Genomic DNA, 17,041 nt, shown 5'->3' on the forward strand with positions numbered 1-17,041 from the left:
ACCCTTGTAAAGGTTAGATGTGATGAAGAACAATGTTTTCAAAAATATAAAGAAATAAATCTATTTCTTACTGATTACAGCGATGCTGGCATAGCAAGTCTCTCCGTTTCCCACAGAGTTCTCCACAACCTGCATGAGAAAGAAAAAGTACAAAGTGTTACAATTGTACAATCACAACACAGTGGATGCACATACTTATCGATCAAGAGCTATTGAGTAATGCACTACTCTAACTAACAACCAATTACAACATCAAGATTTCTAATAAGGCCAAAGTCCGAATCAATTTATCACCTCATGGAAATTGAGAGCAAGTAATGTAATTGTTTAATAAGTGGAATCCTAATTAAATTCCGTCAAATAGCAATTTGCAATTATTTTTGTGAAGTATTAAACTACACCCTATAGCAAAATGGTGAATTGTAATTCAAAACTTGCAATTGTACAGGTGTGCTTTTACAATTATAACTTTTATTTTTTATTTTAATTTTTTTTTTTGATTTGCCACACAAATGAAAATAGAATTAGAGTACAATGATCAATAAATAACAAAAATTAAGATACAAGATTACAATGAAGATACAAAACTACAATTTATATACAAAGGACAGATGACTAATTTAGATAAAGTAATTAATGACAAGCCTTATTTAATGACAGAGTTAATAGTTACCAATAATATATATATGCTTTAAGTTTTTTCCTAAAAGATGCCAGTGATGAAGAGCCAGAAATTTCAGGTAAAAGAAAATTAAACTAGGGAGACAATCTCAGATAGTGCAGACTGCAATTGATAGCTCTGGCACGGTGGTCCCAAAAGTACTCACACCTGCTCGGTTCACTTCCGGACTGTATCTACCTTGGTAGTCTGCTAGGGCTTTTCCCCTTAGCAGTGAGTACGTTTCAAGGCTGTATTTTCATTCAAGGTCCGAAAATTACGTACAATTACTGTTTGTCACGACAGCTTTTAAATTTTACTCTGGTGTTTTACGGTGATTTTCATTCATATTAAATTCAATAATACGTTGAACAAACATGACAATTTAGCTCTTCATGCCAACTTTGTAACTTGATACTTTTGTTTTCCTCGCAGTTATGTAACATGAAACTCTTGTTTTCTCCAAACCACACGGAAGATGAGCTTGTTTTGGGGGATAAATGAAAGAACGTTAAATATCTGACGAAGAAATGGAGGAGAAACAATTTTGTTTTTTCTCAAAATGCAAATTTTCTTATCACAGATGAACAAGAACTAATTTAATTATCAGATAGTCACAGAATACCACTTTCTTTTTCTGTTACCACCTTCGTTGTTAACAGTAAAACAATTCAAAATTAATACACAACCATATCGATTAATACCATTGGGAAGATTTTCAATGAGAAGTATTGAAGGTAAACAGTGCTAGTTGGCAGATATTATCCTGCATCAATGAACGAGACTCCTCAAAGACTGATTAAATTAATTTGCGTTTTCATTAGGTGGCACGAAGTCTGCAGCAATATTTGAGCACTTTCCTGGTTTCTTTTGTCACAAATTTACAATTTGCAGAATATTAAAGCCACTAACTCGGGAACTTTTTGGTCTCTCTTACAGATGCAGTTAAGGCAAGAAATAAATAAGCCGCTCATGAGAAACTTCACATTTCCCTTCTTTATTTAAACCCTGACAAACATACTATTGTAGTTTGAAAACAGCAGATGATATTTGTTGAACCGACCTGTGGGTAATTCTAAAAGATATGTTTAACTTTTGCACTAAAAAGGGACAAGTGGCGCTACCTAGCACCTGACATTACGGGTGCTTACCATTTGTCAGAATAAACCGGCTGGGATGACCGTTGAATAATGGTTAAGGTTTTTCCAAAATCAACAAACCAACCAAACAAGATGGTGCTTACCATTTGCAATTCAATTACTGTTACATTTGACTTTCAACCGAAATTTCCGGAATTTTTTGCTAAATGGTAATCACCCTACATGACATAAACAACCGCGTGGAAACATACAACACTTACAATGCTAGAACGTATGCCTCTTACATGTTGGGTTCTACCATAAGGAAAACTACTCAACATTTGTGTGTTATCCTGCATGCAATGTATCCTCCACCTAATGTATAGAAGACATGAACGCTAACTAATCTGTGCATGCGTTTAGAGCAAATTGGCTTTGTTCTTAAGAGAATAGTACCACAAGGAGAGCAAGGGGTTACTTGAAACAAATATATAGCTTTGCGATGTTTACTTCTAACTGACGTAGATATAACACGTTTTACATAGGGTACACATCTACCTTTCCCAGCTCACCCTCACCATTTCCTTGTCTCTAGACTAATTAATTAATTAATTGAAATTAACTAATTAAACAAACATTAAAGTTTACACCTTAGCGGCAGGCAGCCCCCAAAACTATCTCAATAGTGCATTCTGCACTCAAAATTTAGGACCTTGATAGAATACGGAAAATTGATGTTCTACATAATGGTAGACGAAAGGAGTTCAAATAAAGAATGGAAACATGTTGTTTCTCCTTAGCAGCTTCTTTGTTTATTCTTCTACGAAAGAGAGCCAAAAGTTCATATTCAGCTGAAACTTTCTCACGTTAGTTACATGTAACACTAGTAAATTTGTGACAAAAGAAACTTCGTTATTATTGCTGCAGACTTTGTGGCACTTACTGAAACGCCAATTAATTTCATCAGTCTATGAGGTGACTCACTCACCGACGTGTTATATAATTTTGGTCAAGTAAAGATTCCTATTTTCAACACTTCTCATTGAAATGCTCCTCAGTTGTATTATTCAATAGCATTGTGTATTAGTTTGACGTGGTTTTATTGTTAACACCAAAGCTGGCAACAGAATAAGAACACACTATTCCGTGACTCCACATGACTATTTGATAATTAGATTAGTTCTTGTTTATTGGTGAAATGAAAATTTCACCGATAAACAAAATAAATAAAACAAAATCATTCCTCTTCGACTTTTCAGCAGATAGTAGTATGTAAAAACAAATACACATCTTTCTTATATTCTTGTGGAAACAAAGGTATCTTGTTGCATACATTGGTGAGGAAAAAAAAGTATCAAGTTACAAACGTCGGTGTCAAAAGTAAAATTGTCACATTTGCCACTTCTCAATATTATTGAATTTAAAATGAACAAAACTTAACATAAAATACCACAATACAATTTAAATCCGTCTTGACAAACGGTAATTGTAAGATATTTTTGGGCCTTGAAAGAATATACAAACATGAAACATACACACTGCTAAGATTAGGTCTTATCAAGTCTTTGTCCACTCATATTCTGCAAAGGGGAAAAGGCGTAGTTGACTACCAAGGGAGAGAACGGCAGGGGGTGAGGACCTGTGTGACTTCTTTATCAGAGCCACAAATCACTCTCTGCACTATCTGAGGTTGTCTCACTAGTTTTCAACAATTTCTAGTTTTTAAAGGCCAATTAAGAAACTTTTAAACTGTCACATGACTTCACCACATTTAGTCAGTTCAGAGTCATCTCAGATATTTTAACTTTTTCATGATCAGCAACATCAATGATGACGACATCAGGCCACATCCATGGTCATGTAAATACAGTCAAACCTCCGTAAGCAGCAACCCAAAATGTCAAGCCTGGGTGGTCGCTTATTGGAGGTGGTCGTTTACGAAAGCTCAGACCACATTGGGTCAAAATTTTGCCTCATTAGCATGTGTTAACTGTAGAGACTTACCCCATGAGCCAATGCCCATCTAAATTCATGTAATAACTTTTAGTAGCCACAAAAATATTTAAGCTTTCCAAAGTATTTATTCAGTGTATCATGGTTTGCTTCTGATAAACTACGTAATAAGTTGAATGGAACAACACCTTATTATCCAATTTCTGCTCTATTATCTATTAGGTGGCCACTTACAGGCGGTTAAGAACAAAACAAAATTTCAAACTTTTAGCTTTAAAAATAGTCGCCATCACTTACAAGAGTTAGCACAAAAGAGGTTCCAAATATAGTGATTTGACTTGGAAACTTTTGGTATTTTCGAAAACTGGTCGGTGAGGAGAGGTTGTTGCTTACGAAAGATGGTCGCAACTGGAGGTTCAACTGTAATTCCGAAAAAATCTAATGGCTCCAAATTTTATTTCTTTATCAGCATTTCTTTTATTGATTTAATATATTAATTTAAATCCTCATTTTGTAATGCATAGGTTTTGTTTCATTTCTAAAAGGTCAGAATTTGAAAGATTCAAAATATTGAAAAATTCATAATTTTTGAATCATGATTTGCAATAGCAAGTATCGAGTTGTAATGGGTGATCAAATTATGTACATGATATGCAAAGGAGTGGTCAGTCACTCATCTGTCGAGTTTCTGTGGTAATTTTGCTGACCAGTAAAAAAAAGCCTGTGAAATCACTGCATTAGTCAATAATGCAGGTGCATACAGCATTTTACATATTAATCATCGTTGGATTAATAGCAGTGAATTTCTGATGAATTTTAGCTATTTGGAGTTCAGTATTACGGCTGATATTTGGAAACTGTAAAGTGTTTTTTAACTTTACTTAAGACTAGGAGTTTCAATGTGAAAGTGGGTGCTGGCGTCAGAGCTTGAAAGAAATACTGATAATACAATTTGAAATAAACAGTCTAATAGGAGTTGGTGTAGCTTTTTAAAAGAGAATTATGATTTTTCCAACTAGTTTAGTTTTAAAGGGCTTTTGTGAAACAGCAACAGAGCCCCAAAATGTTTATGTTGAGTTAAAAAAAGAACATAACAAATGCCAGAACTTGGTTTAAGAGACCCAGGAAACCTTTAGTAGATGTATTTCCACAAGTATTATTTTTAAAAATTAGCCTTTATGCTTAAACATTACCAGTAAAAGTGAAAATGAGACATTTTAATAGCATGAATTTGTGAGTTTACCGAAACTGGAGCCGTCACGCAACATGTCATCAAAGGTCATATCAAATCACATTAAAGCAAGGAAATCAAAATCCACAGAACAATGTGATTGCAAGATTTTCTTTCGCCTCAACTGGCAAATGTAACTCAATGGTCAAATTATTTACCTCAACAGGCAGAGATTTTGACTCAGCGATCAAATTCAACGCCTCAACGGGCAAAGAATACTGTGAATGATTTACCTGTGGTACCGAAGTCACTTTCCAACATAAAGCAGGTTGGCTTCACACCTTCCTCTCTTTTCTCCCGAGACTAGCAAGCTGCAGTCAGCAGTTTACTCCGAATGGAAGCATTTTTGCCTAACACTTCACTGCTGATAAATGCACTGACAAAAAAAAAATGATCTCCATGAAGTAGGACTTGATCAATATCTTGGCACTTCCCTTCGCGAATCAGCAAAAATTGCTCACATAATAGAGCAGCCAAACACATAAAAATCTTGTCTTCCTCGAGAGTCATCACCAAACCGTTCATGACCTTGATGAATACTTCCACAAGCAATTAAAGACATTCGTTTACTGTGTCCTTGATTTCTAGCAGAGTGGGACAGCTGTACACAGCTATTGCTCGAAATCGATCCATATTTCCACGTGCATTCACAAGCACCCCCGATATCAAAATGCCCAGATATAAAAAACACAATTGACTGCGCATGTCTCCGATCTTACATCTGACAAATTTTGGCTTTTTCTCGCTATTGTAAAGAATAGGCTGCTGCCTCACTAAGGCTCGCCAGCAATTGATTTTAAAGACTATTTGGTATACAACAAAGGTGGGTGTATAATTTGATCCATAAATAGCTTTGACAGCAGCTTTTAACTGAAAAGTAAGCAAACTTATGTGCACAGCTAGAGCTCAAACTGGACTACAAAAAGAAATGGAGGAAATGAGACAAGGTCAAGTGGGTCAAGTTACAGTGTCCCCTGGTCTGGTCAAAAGTGCCAAATTGCCTAAGTGGAGAGCTAATCGGTTGGCCATGGCCATGCTTCTGGAATCAATCTGAGGCTGAAATTGACTGTTCAGAAGTTGCTGGCAAAACAAAGTTCTCATACCTCAAAGAGGGTCAAGAAGTGTAAAGTAGTAACCTCAATTGCTGATCGCAAATGGTTACTAAGCAACAAATGACTGTGTGTCAATTACACTGGAACCAAGCATAAAGAAGCAAATTATAAATGCTGCCCATTGTGTCTGATTAGATTAGATGTACTTCGACTTTCAGATTCTTCCACTGGTGATCAAGCTGAAGTTTATGCAGAGTTTAAAGAGCAATTAATGGGAAATGTAAACGGATGGTATCAGACTGAGCTTCCTCGGAGAGGCAATCATCTTCCACTCCCCCGCAATGAGGCGGGGAGTCTCTACCACTTGGAAAACCTTTTGAAAAAATTGCACACCCAAGGAACAATATTAATGAGCGCTACAATCAAGTGAACCAAGATCAGATTGAGGGGGGAATCATTGAAAGAGTCTCTGGTCCTGTGACTGGGCACCGGGAGTTTTACATGCCACACAAGGGGGTAGTGCGCAAATTAGCAGAAACCACTAAGCTTTGTGTTGCTTACAACACATCAGCATGTGGTCACTCTGGAGCACCCTCACTCCAGGTCAGAATCTGTGAAGAAGACTGTGATGCACTAAGGTTTCATTGGTTAAAGGATCAGAACAGTCACACAGTGTTTACTTACTATGTGGTATCAAGCCTTCATGGCGCTTCCACTCAGGATCAATGACTTTCCCTGTCAATGTGATTAGATAAACGTACATGTTAATAGCTCACAAGTTACTTGAAAACACTGCTGGTAAAGAAACGATACTCAATCAAATGTGTCAAAACAAGTATTGCTCCCTGCCCCTGCCCCCCCCCCCCCCTCCCCCCACTCTTTCCATTGTTCAGCTTCACTCAATATAGTACTGATAATGAATTACAATATTTGTCAATTAGTTAGATATTTTAATCAGTAGGTTTTTACTTAAAAACCATAAGACCATAAGTTTTCTTGGTCTTTCACAATCAGTCTCCTTTATTCCACTTGGAAAAGTTTCCACTACATCTGATCATCAAGGAAGGTAGTCATTATGAACTGAACACTGATGTCCACAGAAGAGAGAGTCAAGTTTTTCTTTGATTTTAAAAGGAAAAATATACGGGCTCACTGCATCTATCAAGGTCTAGTTTATCATATCATGCCAGTTTAGGCCCATTTTGAAAGCTAGGGTTTATTGCCAAGCTATCTGCTGATGACTGATACATCTTCTGGCATAAGATGTGATGAATTCACAAGTGGCAAAAAGAAAAGGCTCCCTCAAAACTGGTTTTAACCACTTTAGGGAGTCAATGAGTTCAAGCACCAGTTAGATGAAAACTAGTACTTCTCCAGTTTTGAACACAGAATAGCCAATTGTGGTGCAAAACCTTCTCCAAATGCAAGTTAATGGCTATTAATATTAAAAACACACTTGAAGCTTACTTTTTTTTTTCCGATAAGCCTGCAATTTAACAGCAGCAGATCTGGGTGCGATGTTATACTCACAATGTTTTACAACATAAGTGTTCAAAACAATTCAAAGCTATGTATTTTGCTATGTTTGCCTTCCCCTCTTACAAGCAAGCAAGCAACAAGCCCTTCTTTGGAATAAATTTCTCATTACCGGTAACACAAAAAGATGAACTCTATTTAAAATGAATGCATTTGGATGTTTACAAGAGGTTTCTAGGTTATAGATAGCAGATCAGGTTCCAATGTATCAACAACTTAAAAGTAAAACCAGTCACAAAAGAGATGAGTTGTAGATTCAAGATTGAATGCTCCAGCTGAGTGTATAAAGAATATAACTGGATGTTTCTAATAAAAAGTTGATTACCGTAAACACCGGTGGGTAAGCCACGCTTACAGATAAGCTACACCCCAAGTTTGGCAACTCAAATTTTGGAAAAAAGTTTTTGGAAAGAAAATGAAACAAATCAACAGTGGAGTCTTGAAAAAGGTGCTTTTTATATTCTTTGATTTATTGAATGTGAACCTGCATAAACTCACTAAACATTGAAAACAGTGAGTACTGACAGAAATAGTATGGACATGGTGTCTACGGACTTTGACATAATATTATGTTTGATCTTTCTCTGGTATTTTTTGACTGGCATTTTTTCATTCCTGTCAGTTTTTCAATAGAATTTTACATACAACAACACGAATGCTTTTGTTCATTCGTAACTTAGTAGGCACGCATTTGACCAGGAGATGGAGTACTAGACACAAGTAGCTTTTGAAGCTTTATTTGATCGCAGTACAGTGCAACACCGTAAACAGCTTTGTGGCAGAATGGAGATTTCCTATCGCAGGACATTTAAAATGTAGCTGCTCCAGAAAGGTGACCTTAAACAGGTTGAAAGATTTTTCAACGAAGGTTTAATGCTGTTGAACAACAAGAAATGTAACCTCATGTTTACGAACAAAAACGGCTCTTTTAGGAGCCACCAAACTTGTAAAAGTAATGATCAATACATACTCTGATATAGTTCCATGAAGTTCTTATTAGTTTGCTATACCAACTTTGAAATTTTTGATGAAAAGTGTTAATTTATGCAAATTCATGGCACATTGTCCAGATTTTCTCACAGATAACCCGCATCCCTGATTTGTTAGGAAAATGTTGAGTAAAAAGGTGCAGCTTATCCGCCAGTGTTTAACGTAATTTTGATGGAAACGTTTCTATGTGGGCTGGTTTGGAGGTGAGCAATAAATAACTGAGGCCTCCCTTTCCTATCTAAATGTATTTGGTCAGGCTTTCTGCCCCTTTTGCCAAGTAAGAGGTCGTAAGTTGCATCCAAGTTTTTAAACACCAACATCCCCTTTAGCGACATGTTCTTATTAGGCACATCTCTTACTCTACACATCTCTCCTACTCTGGTTAAATCTTGCGACCATGAAATTCTTAGGGGCAGTGAGTGCTATAAGAGAACAATTTACTATTGTGATCCACAAGTTAACTTGGATGTAAATTACCCCTGCATTGAGCTGTAGTTTGAATTGCAAGTATAACATCACTGGGACCACATGTGTGTCTGGCTCCACAGTAGGAACATGCCAACAAACAGCAGATGCAAAAGCTCAAGAAATATCATCAACTGACTTCCAGAGCTTGGGTTGAACAAAAGGCCTTAACAGGCAAGTTACCACTATTACTACATAACTTTCAAACAATGTAGGAACATTGAATTCAGAATAAATATAATCCAACTGGCACTTTAAGGAATACTGATTGTCCAGTTTAATTCAATACGTATTCTGCATGAAGTAAAATGCATCAGAAGATGCATGAAAAATGAAGTACTCCATACCACAAAAGCATTTGTAAACACTTGGTATCTCTTGAGTAGCGTTTTGACATCCTGGACATCGCCATCCACAAGTTTTCCCTGAAAGTATATAAGAGTGGAGTCATGATAAAGTACTGCAAGTTGTGTGTTTCTGATCAATGCTTTAGATCCAACATAAATGAAGGGCTGAGTACAAAAACATTATATCTGCATTTTTAATCAAGCCAGGATTTAGAAACAAAATTGTACTAATCATGGACCTAATTTTTGTTGGTGTTACAATAAGGAAAGTTGTGCAGATTGTGCAGGCAAGTTTCTTTCTTTCTGTACTGGCCTGTTTTAAAATGCTCAAATTTGCATGAATTCCATCAGCCACGTTTGCTGATCAACAGGTATTGCAAACTGTCCTAGATTTCACAAATTAAATAAAAAGCATACTTCTGAAAATAGTTCGCCACAAGGGCCTTTTTGATGAAATAAAGAAAATTAGGATTTTCCGTCGTTTTGCCGGATTCTGCATATTTGCAGGCAGTGGCTCTTTGTTATGGCTCAGTATTCTCTCAAGTGAAATCATTTGAACCATGGTAAACACACTATTATTTTCTAGTATGAAAAGAGGAGTTGATAGGTGAGGTCACACACACCATGGTATATGTCATTTCCTGTGGTAAATCTTCCCACAGTGAATCTCACATGGGTTTACATACAATTAGTGCAGTTTGTCAAGGTAAAAAAATGTCACGCATCTCAGTTTATTTACAATGGGACTTTCAGCGTGAGCAGGACTTTCATCATGAAAACTGTGGAAATTACGGTGAAATTTCTGATATCCAGGAAAGAGTACAAAACTGGATGATCCAGGTTGATCTTCGTTTTACCACCAGTAGTAATTCTCGGGTCTCACTTTGGTTAGCAAGAAATCCATTGAACAGGAATTCACTGAGTGAGTATCCATATTCAATTTCTTTGAAGGATTTTCAGTTTCAACCGTTGTTAAAATAACCGGTCTAGCAAAGAAGATTAAACAGGTTGAGAGGTCACCTGAAATAAACAAGATACTCATAGCATTCCCTGAAATCATGCCATATCTATGGTGTCAAAAATTGTTGATTCCGGTAACGCAGGGAGTGAAACTAGCGAAGCAAAACCACTTTTCCTTTGCGGTTTCATGTTGATGTCACACGGAGCATCAAAATTAGCTCTTGTACCTTGGGCATCAAAACAACATTGCAACTTACATGTACTATATTAAATGTCACAGGTGCTTTGTGTGATCTTTTTGGCATATCCATGGATATTTACTGTGGGAAATTTACCTCGGGAAGTGTTTGTCATACTAACTAAATGGCATTTCCCATGGGAAAACCGTTATTTACCATGGTAAAAGTGCCCTGTGTAACCACACATAATATTTTCTTCAAGCATTAGAAAAGGAGACAGCCACTTAAGAGATAACTCTAGCCTTGCACAACAATGCCACTTCTAACTTGGCAAACTGCTATGATGACTGTCAAATAGAGCTTTATTTGTTTACAACCACAGACACAATACTTTAAACCAGCTTATATTAAAATTATAATGAATGGTATCATACCTTCCATAGCATTGGCATTAGCAGAGGACTTGGCCCATTTCCTAACACAACCCAAGTGAAACAAATGATGACAGTTGTGACAGCTCCACACTGCAGCACTGCATCGAATCCTATCACAACAAACCATGCATTCATACGTTTCATTCCTTAGCTGCTCTATCAAAACACTGGCTTGAGATGACTGCACTGGATTACGATGGCCGTGGGTACGAAACACATCTTCCTTTTGATTTTTGTAGTCCCCTTTACTAGCTTTGGCTGTAGTTATGGCTCTTTGTGACCCCCTTTGCCTGCTCTCTTTGTTATGGGGTTTGCTAGATTCACCATAACAAGGTTGCCTTGACAAATTTGTCCTTTGCATTGACAGGTTACATGGTGCTTCTTGGTGATCATAATATGGAGACATGTAATCTCTTTTGCTATCATGAATACCACCTCTAGCACTCTCACTTTGCTCATGCAGTCTCGTACCTTGTGGATTACTTCTTCGGCTAGTTATCCGTTTAGAAGCTCTTGTTTTTTGTCTTGTCTCATTCACTTCTGCAGTATACATGTACATGTATTTTGCATCAGTCTGATGATCATTACCATCTATTTGCTTTGCTTCTGTTCTCTTCCTTTCTGGCTTAGTTATTGAAGCAGTGTCACCATGATAATATGCACCTGCTTCTGACACCTGTGCAATATCTTCACCTACCACATTGTTGATACAGTCTTTGCCTTTCTTGCCAGGATTATTGCGTCTATGAGTCTTATCTTCATACCTAGCACAAGCATGTCTCCTGTGAGATGAAGATGACCCTATTTTATCGTGCTGATTCTTGTTGTAATCTCTCCGTCTATTTGCCCCTCTCACTTTGAATTTCTTTTGTTCAACTGGTGTTCTTAGTTTCTCTTGGTCATCTCTGGCTGGGCACTCTGCTGTTGAATCTACTGGGTACTCCATGGTTAAACCTGGTAGGCACTCTGCCATTGAACTAGATGGGCACTCTGCTGTTGAACCTGCTAGACACTCTCCGGTTGAACCTGCTGGGCACTCTCCTGTTGAACCTGCTGGGCACCTTGCTGTTGAACCTGCTGGGCACTCTGCTGTTGAACCTGATGGAGACTCTGCTGTTGAACCTGTTGGGCACTCCATGGTTGAACTGACTGGGTACTCCATGGTTGAACCAGCTGGGCACTCTGCTCTTGAACCTGCTGGGCACTTTGCTGTTGAACCTGATGGGCACTCCATGGTTGAACTGACTGGGTACTCCATGGTTGAGCCAGCTGGGCATTCTGCTGTTGAACCTGCTGGGCACTCTGCTGTTGAACCTGCTGGGAACTTTGCTGTTGAACCTGATGGGCACTCCATGGTTGAACTGACTGGGTACTCCATGGTTGAGCCAGCTGGGCACTCTGCTGTTGAACCAGATGGGCACTCCGCTATTGAACCTGCAGCCAAACCTTCTTCTGACATGATAAACTCTGTTTATGGTACAGATTATGGCAGACCTATCAACAAACAAAAAAATAATCGAAAAATACCTACAGTTTAGCTAGCCTAGATTAATATAAGCTAGCTAACAAGGAGGGGGAAACTGGTTCCTCTAGCTTTGTAGTCCTGAATGCATGGCTTGTACAGTACTATACAAATTAAAGTAATAGAAACAGTAATCATCAAATATCACACTTTGTTCTTGTGATATTTTCCTGATTTATCGGTGATATATCATACACAACAACAGACAAATTTATAAGCAACTTCACTTTGCGAGGTTCCAAATATAGTGATTTGACTGGAAAACTTTTGGTATTGTGGAAAACTGGTCACTTACAAGAGGTGGTCACAACTAGAGGTTCCACTGTATATTAAAATGTTATTACAGTTTACAGTATTTTACTAATCTTTTTAATGTACAATTGTATCGAGTTTACCCTCTACACTCTACGCCATATTTCTACCATCTACATAGATTCTACTCTCTACATTCTACCCGCTACTCTCTTCAATTGACGCTCTATGATCTACCATCTACCCTCTAAGCCTATCTACGCTCTACTCTCTACGTTCCACCAGCTACTCTCTCCGATCTGTGCTTTACGATCTTAACATCTACCATCTACCCTCTAAGCCCATCTACGCTCTACGCTCTACAATCTATCCTCTAAGCCCATTTGCTTGGAAGGTTATTGGAATTTTTTAATTTTTAAAATAGACTAGTGAGCAGCACAAAGGATGACTTCTTGTAGTTGTGAGCTTTTCTGTTTATTTCCGATGCATTTCATCTCTGCCTGAGACTTCTTTAGGGAATGATTACAACTAACACTGAACAGCATATATAGCACATAAGCGTGCCTAAGTTTAACTTCCCATGGACGTGAATAACTGCTGAAACATGCAGTAAACTTACGGTACAAGATGTGCCTTAATGCACATGTCATTGCATGTTGTTATATTTTGGGGGCCATACGCTTAGCACTAATCTATAGCTCCCAAAAAAGATACTGCAATGAAACCTCTATTAAGCAGACCCCCAATTAAGCAGACACCCTCTCTTAAGCGGACACTTACCCTGGTCCTGAAATTAATGTCTCATATTTCCCTTGATAACAAACCTCTGCTCAGCGCACACCTCTATTAAGCGGAGGCAGACACTAACATAAATTTCTTTGGCTAATTTCTATTGCTAAAAATCTCTATTAAGCGGACACATGGCTTTGTGTGAAGTTGGGTTGTAGGATGATTCGTCAAGCAATCTGTCGGTATGCGTCGGTTTTCTGTACACTGTCATTCGTAGCTCATTGTTGTCGCGGCTTACCAAACAGTCTAGAAAAGGAAGTTTTCCATTTTCTTTGATCTCTTTAGTAAACTGGATGTCAGCATTCTGTTCATTTAGGTGGTCGTGAAAATTGTCAATTTCGTCTTTGTGAACAGCGGTAAAGGTGTCGTCAATGTAGTGTAACTAAAGTGGTATCGTTTGTCGTTGTAAGTTGCAAGGGCGCGTTCCTCCCAGGTTGCATCACAATTTCTGTGACAACAACAGAAACAGGCAACCCCCAGATACCTTGAACGTGTTTTTCACAAAAACAACTACGACAATGACTTTATTAAACGAAACATTTACCAACCTGCTGAAGCTGACGCAACGAACAGGAACCCAACACCTGCTACTACAGTGACTATACCTTACATTAAGGGCACTTCCAAGACCATCTCAGGGATCCTACAGCCCTACAACATCCGTGTAGCCCACAAACCTACAACTACGTTACAACATTAACTGACCAACATTAAAGACAGGGACGAACCTAACGACAGACAGGGAGCAGTTTACAAGATCAAATGCTCCGACTGCCAGGCTTCCTACATTGGTGAGACTGGCAGAAACCTTAACACGAGACTAACTGAACACAAACGAGCCATGAGAAATGGTGATGCCAACAATCACATTGTTGTACATCATCAGCTGACAAACCACAACATTGACTGGAACTCTGCTCAGTGCTTAACCTACAGTACAAACTATTTTCAGCGACTGACTCTGGAAAGCTGGTGCACTAACCTAGAACAAACGCCTCTTAACAGTTGTCAACAACTACCGGCGCCTTACAAACAACTTATCCATGACAGAAACAAAACTGACAAACGGACTTCTAACAGACCGACTTAATTTGACTAACCACGGACCAAAAACCGACCAATTTGACAATAGATGGATCGAAACCGACCAATGACTGATGACAAACTTTACACGAGTCTTTCAGCCAATATAATCATGGCTAAACTGACCAATCACGTTTAACGGACCAGATTTATAACATCATCGACTGACAAACACTATTCACTTGACTCTGAAGATGACTTGCGCTCAGGTCGTCGAAATGTAAGTCACCAACAACGGTTCTTTTCAGAACTACTCTCACCCGAACGATCACACTATATGAACTAATGTCAAATTAAAGTTGGTAATGAAAGCTGATGAACTTGAACTCTGAATAGCTTCGCTAACAACCTAGAACATTATTACAGTACAGGGGAACCGTTGAAAGTCAGTTGTTGACAAACATTGTCCAATTGTTATAAACCTTTATTAAGCGGATACCCTCTATTAAGCGAACACTTGGAAAGATCCCGAGGTTGTCCGCTTGATAGAGGTTTCACTGTTTTTACATAGATGTGCTAAAGTAGTAGTAGATTTATAACTGACAATACAGTCTAAGTCTGGTGAATGTCTCTGGATGACCAGCTTGATGTTAGTGGTTCTGAGTTAAACCATTTATTCAAACTTGAAATGAACAGCAATCTCTTCGACGCATTACAACCCTAAAAACTAGTAAACAACATCTCCACATGGTCACAAAACATTCGCTAAGTGTTCAAAGTGACATGACCCAAGTGTTCACACTTTTTAAGTACACTATAACAAAATGTCATTCATATCAGTTAGCATGACTACAGTTAAAAAATTCTTAAAAAATTTAAAAAGTGACAAAAAATATTGGGTTGCAATCTACGATCTACCCTCTAAGCCCATCTGCTTGGAAGGTTATTGGAATTTTTTAATGTTCTTTTTAGTTTTTTAATTTTTTAACGAAGACTAGTGAGCAGCACAAAGCAAGACTTCTTGTAGTTGTAAGCTTTTTCGTTTATTTCTGACGCATTTCGTCTCTGTCTGAGACTTCTTTAGGGAATGATAACAACTAACACTGAACAGCATATATAGCACATAAGCGTGCCTATGTTTAACTTCCAATGCAAGCAAATAACTGCTGAAACATGCTGTAAATGGACATTACAAGAAATACCTTAATGCATATGTTATTGCGTGTTGTTATATTTTGGGGGCCATACCATTAGCACTAATCGTATGGCCCCCCCAAAAACATACTACTTACATCGATATGCTAAAGTAGTAGTAGATTTAGAACTGACAATACAGTCTGTTAAATGTAAATACAGTCTGGTAAATGTCTGTATACAATACAGTCTGGTAAATGTCTCTGGATAACCAGCTTGATGTTAGTGGTTCTGAGTTAAACCATTTATTCAAACTTAAAATGAACAGAAATCCCTTCGACGAATTACAACCCTAAAAACTAGTAAACAACATCTCCATATGGTTGCAAAACATTCACTAAACGTTCAAAGTCACGTGACCTAAGTATTTGCACTTTTTGAGTACACTATAACAAAATGTCCTTCACATCAGCATGACTACACTTAAATGTAGATTTAAAGACTACCATTCTACCGTTGCACAATTTACGTTTTAGCCAAAGCCAGTTAGTTCTGTTACTGTATTTAACCTCCCTGAATAAAGGAAGTAAAAACCCAACTGGGACTCCTGGACACATTATAATAATAATAATTTGCAAAAAACAAAACAAAGTGAACCCAGTATCTAATTCAGACCCAACTGACTAAAATGTACTGTTCCTACACTGATGAAAATAATTATAAACCAACAAAAAGCCAAAGGCCTATCTCTGTCTCAATCTGTAAACTCTCGATTCACAGGTTGCTTAGCATGTGACCAACATCTTCCCACTGTCAGTGATAAAATCTACAGAATGATTTATTTGCAGACAAAAAGACTTCAACAGGGTTTGGAATTTTTATGACTTACACTTTAGAACTTAATATTAGTCACATCATTAAGAAACTTCCTAAGACCTCTTGTGTAACAGTAGCTGTATAGATAGTAAAGTTGACAATTTGTTTGTTTGTCAGAACGGGTGAGAATCAACTTCTTCTTTGGCTATATTTATTTACATTTTGATTGGATATAAATACTTTGTAAAACATGTAAACAGCAGCTCTTGCCGATCAAAGAATTCAAAGTTTCATCTAACGTGCATCCTTTCAGTACTTATTCTTTGGCTGTTCGAACAGCTGCCATCATCTGTTCGAAACAATTCTTAGGCCATTCGAATAGTACAGTGTAGCTGCCAGTAATCATCTGAACTAACAGGCGTACATTTCATAATTTGGGTTGGTCCAAATGCGAATTAAGTTCCGCTCATGAAAAGTCCCTTGTCCCAACTGAGCTTTGGAGTTTAAATTGTCAAGAGATAAGAATTTGTCGCTTTAATATTTCTTACACTTTCTTTCGTAAGTGCCAGTGCTGGAAAAATGTAAATACAACCGTTCCTTTCCCCTTGGTGAGTACCGTCT

General features: G+C 37.8%; 1 protein-coding gene across 10 annotated transcripts in view; it reads right to left on the minus strand.

Moving 5' to 3' along the window:
• The window catches only part of LOC145487495 (transcriptional repressor NF-X1-like), a 219,357-nt gene that overhangs the window by 200,918 nt on the left and 1,398 nt on the right, over window positions 1-17,041 (minus strand). For all 10 annotated transcript variants that reach the window (XM_081466292.1, XM_081466291.1, XM_081466289.1 and 7 more), the window contains exons 2-5: window positions 10,885-12,378; window positions 9,312-9,389; window positions 6,658-6,708; window positions 72-129 (exon numbers count right to left, since the gene is read on the minus strand). In XM_081466292.1, coding sequence (XP_081322418.1) covers window positions 72-129; window positions 6,658-6,708; window positions 9,312-9,389; window positions 10,885-12,343 — 1,646 coding nt within the window. In that variant the 5' untranslated portion in view covers window positions 12,344-12,378. The remainder of the gene's footprint in view (window positions 1-71; window positions 130-6,657; window positions 6,709-9,311; window positions 9,390-10,884; window positions 12,379-17,041) is intronic.

Source organism: Orbicella franksi, chromosome 5 (assembly GCF_964199315.1).
Source record: "Orbicella franksi chromosome 5, jaOrbFran1.1, whole genome shotgun sequence".
NCBI lineage: Eukaryota > Metazoa > Cnidaria > Anthozoa > Scleractinia > Merulinidae > Orbicella > Orbicella franksi.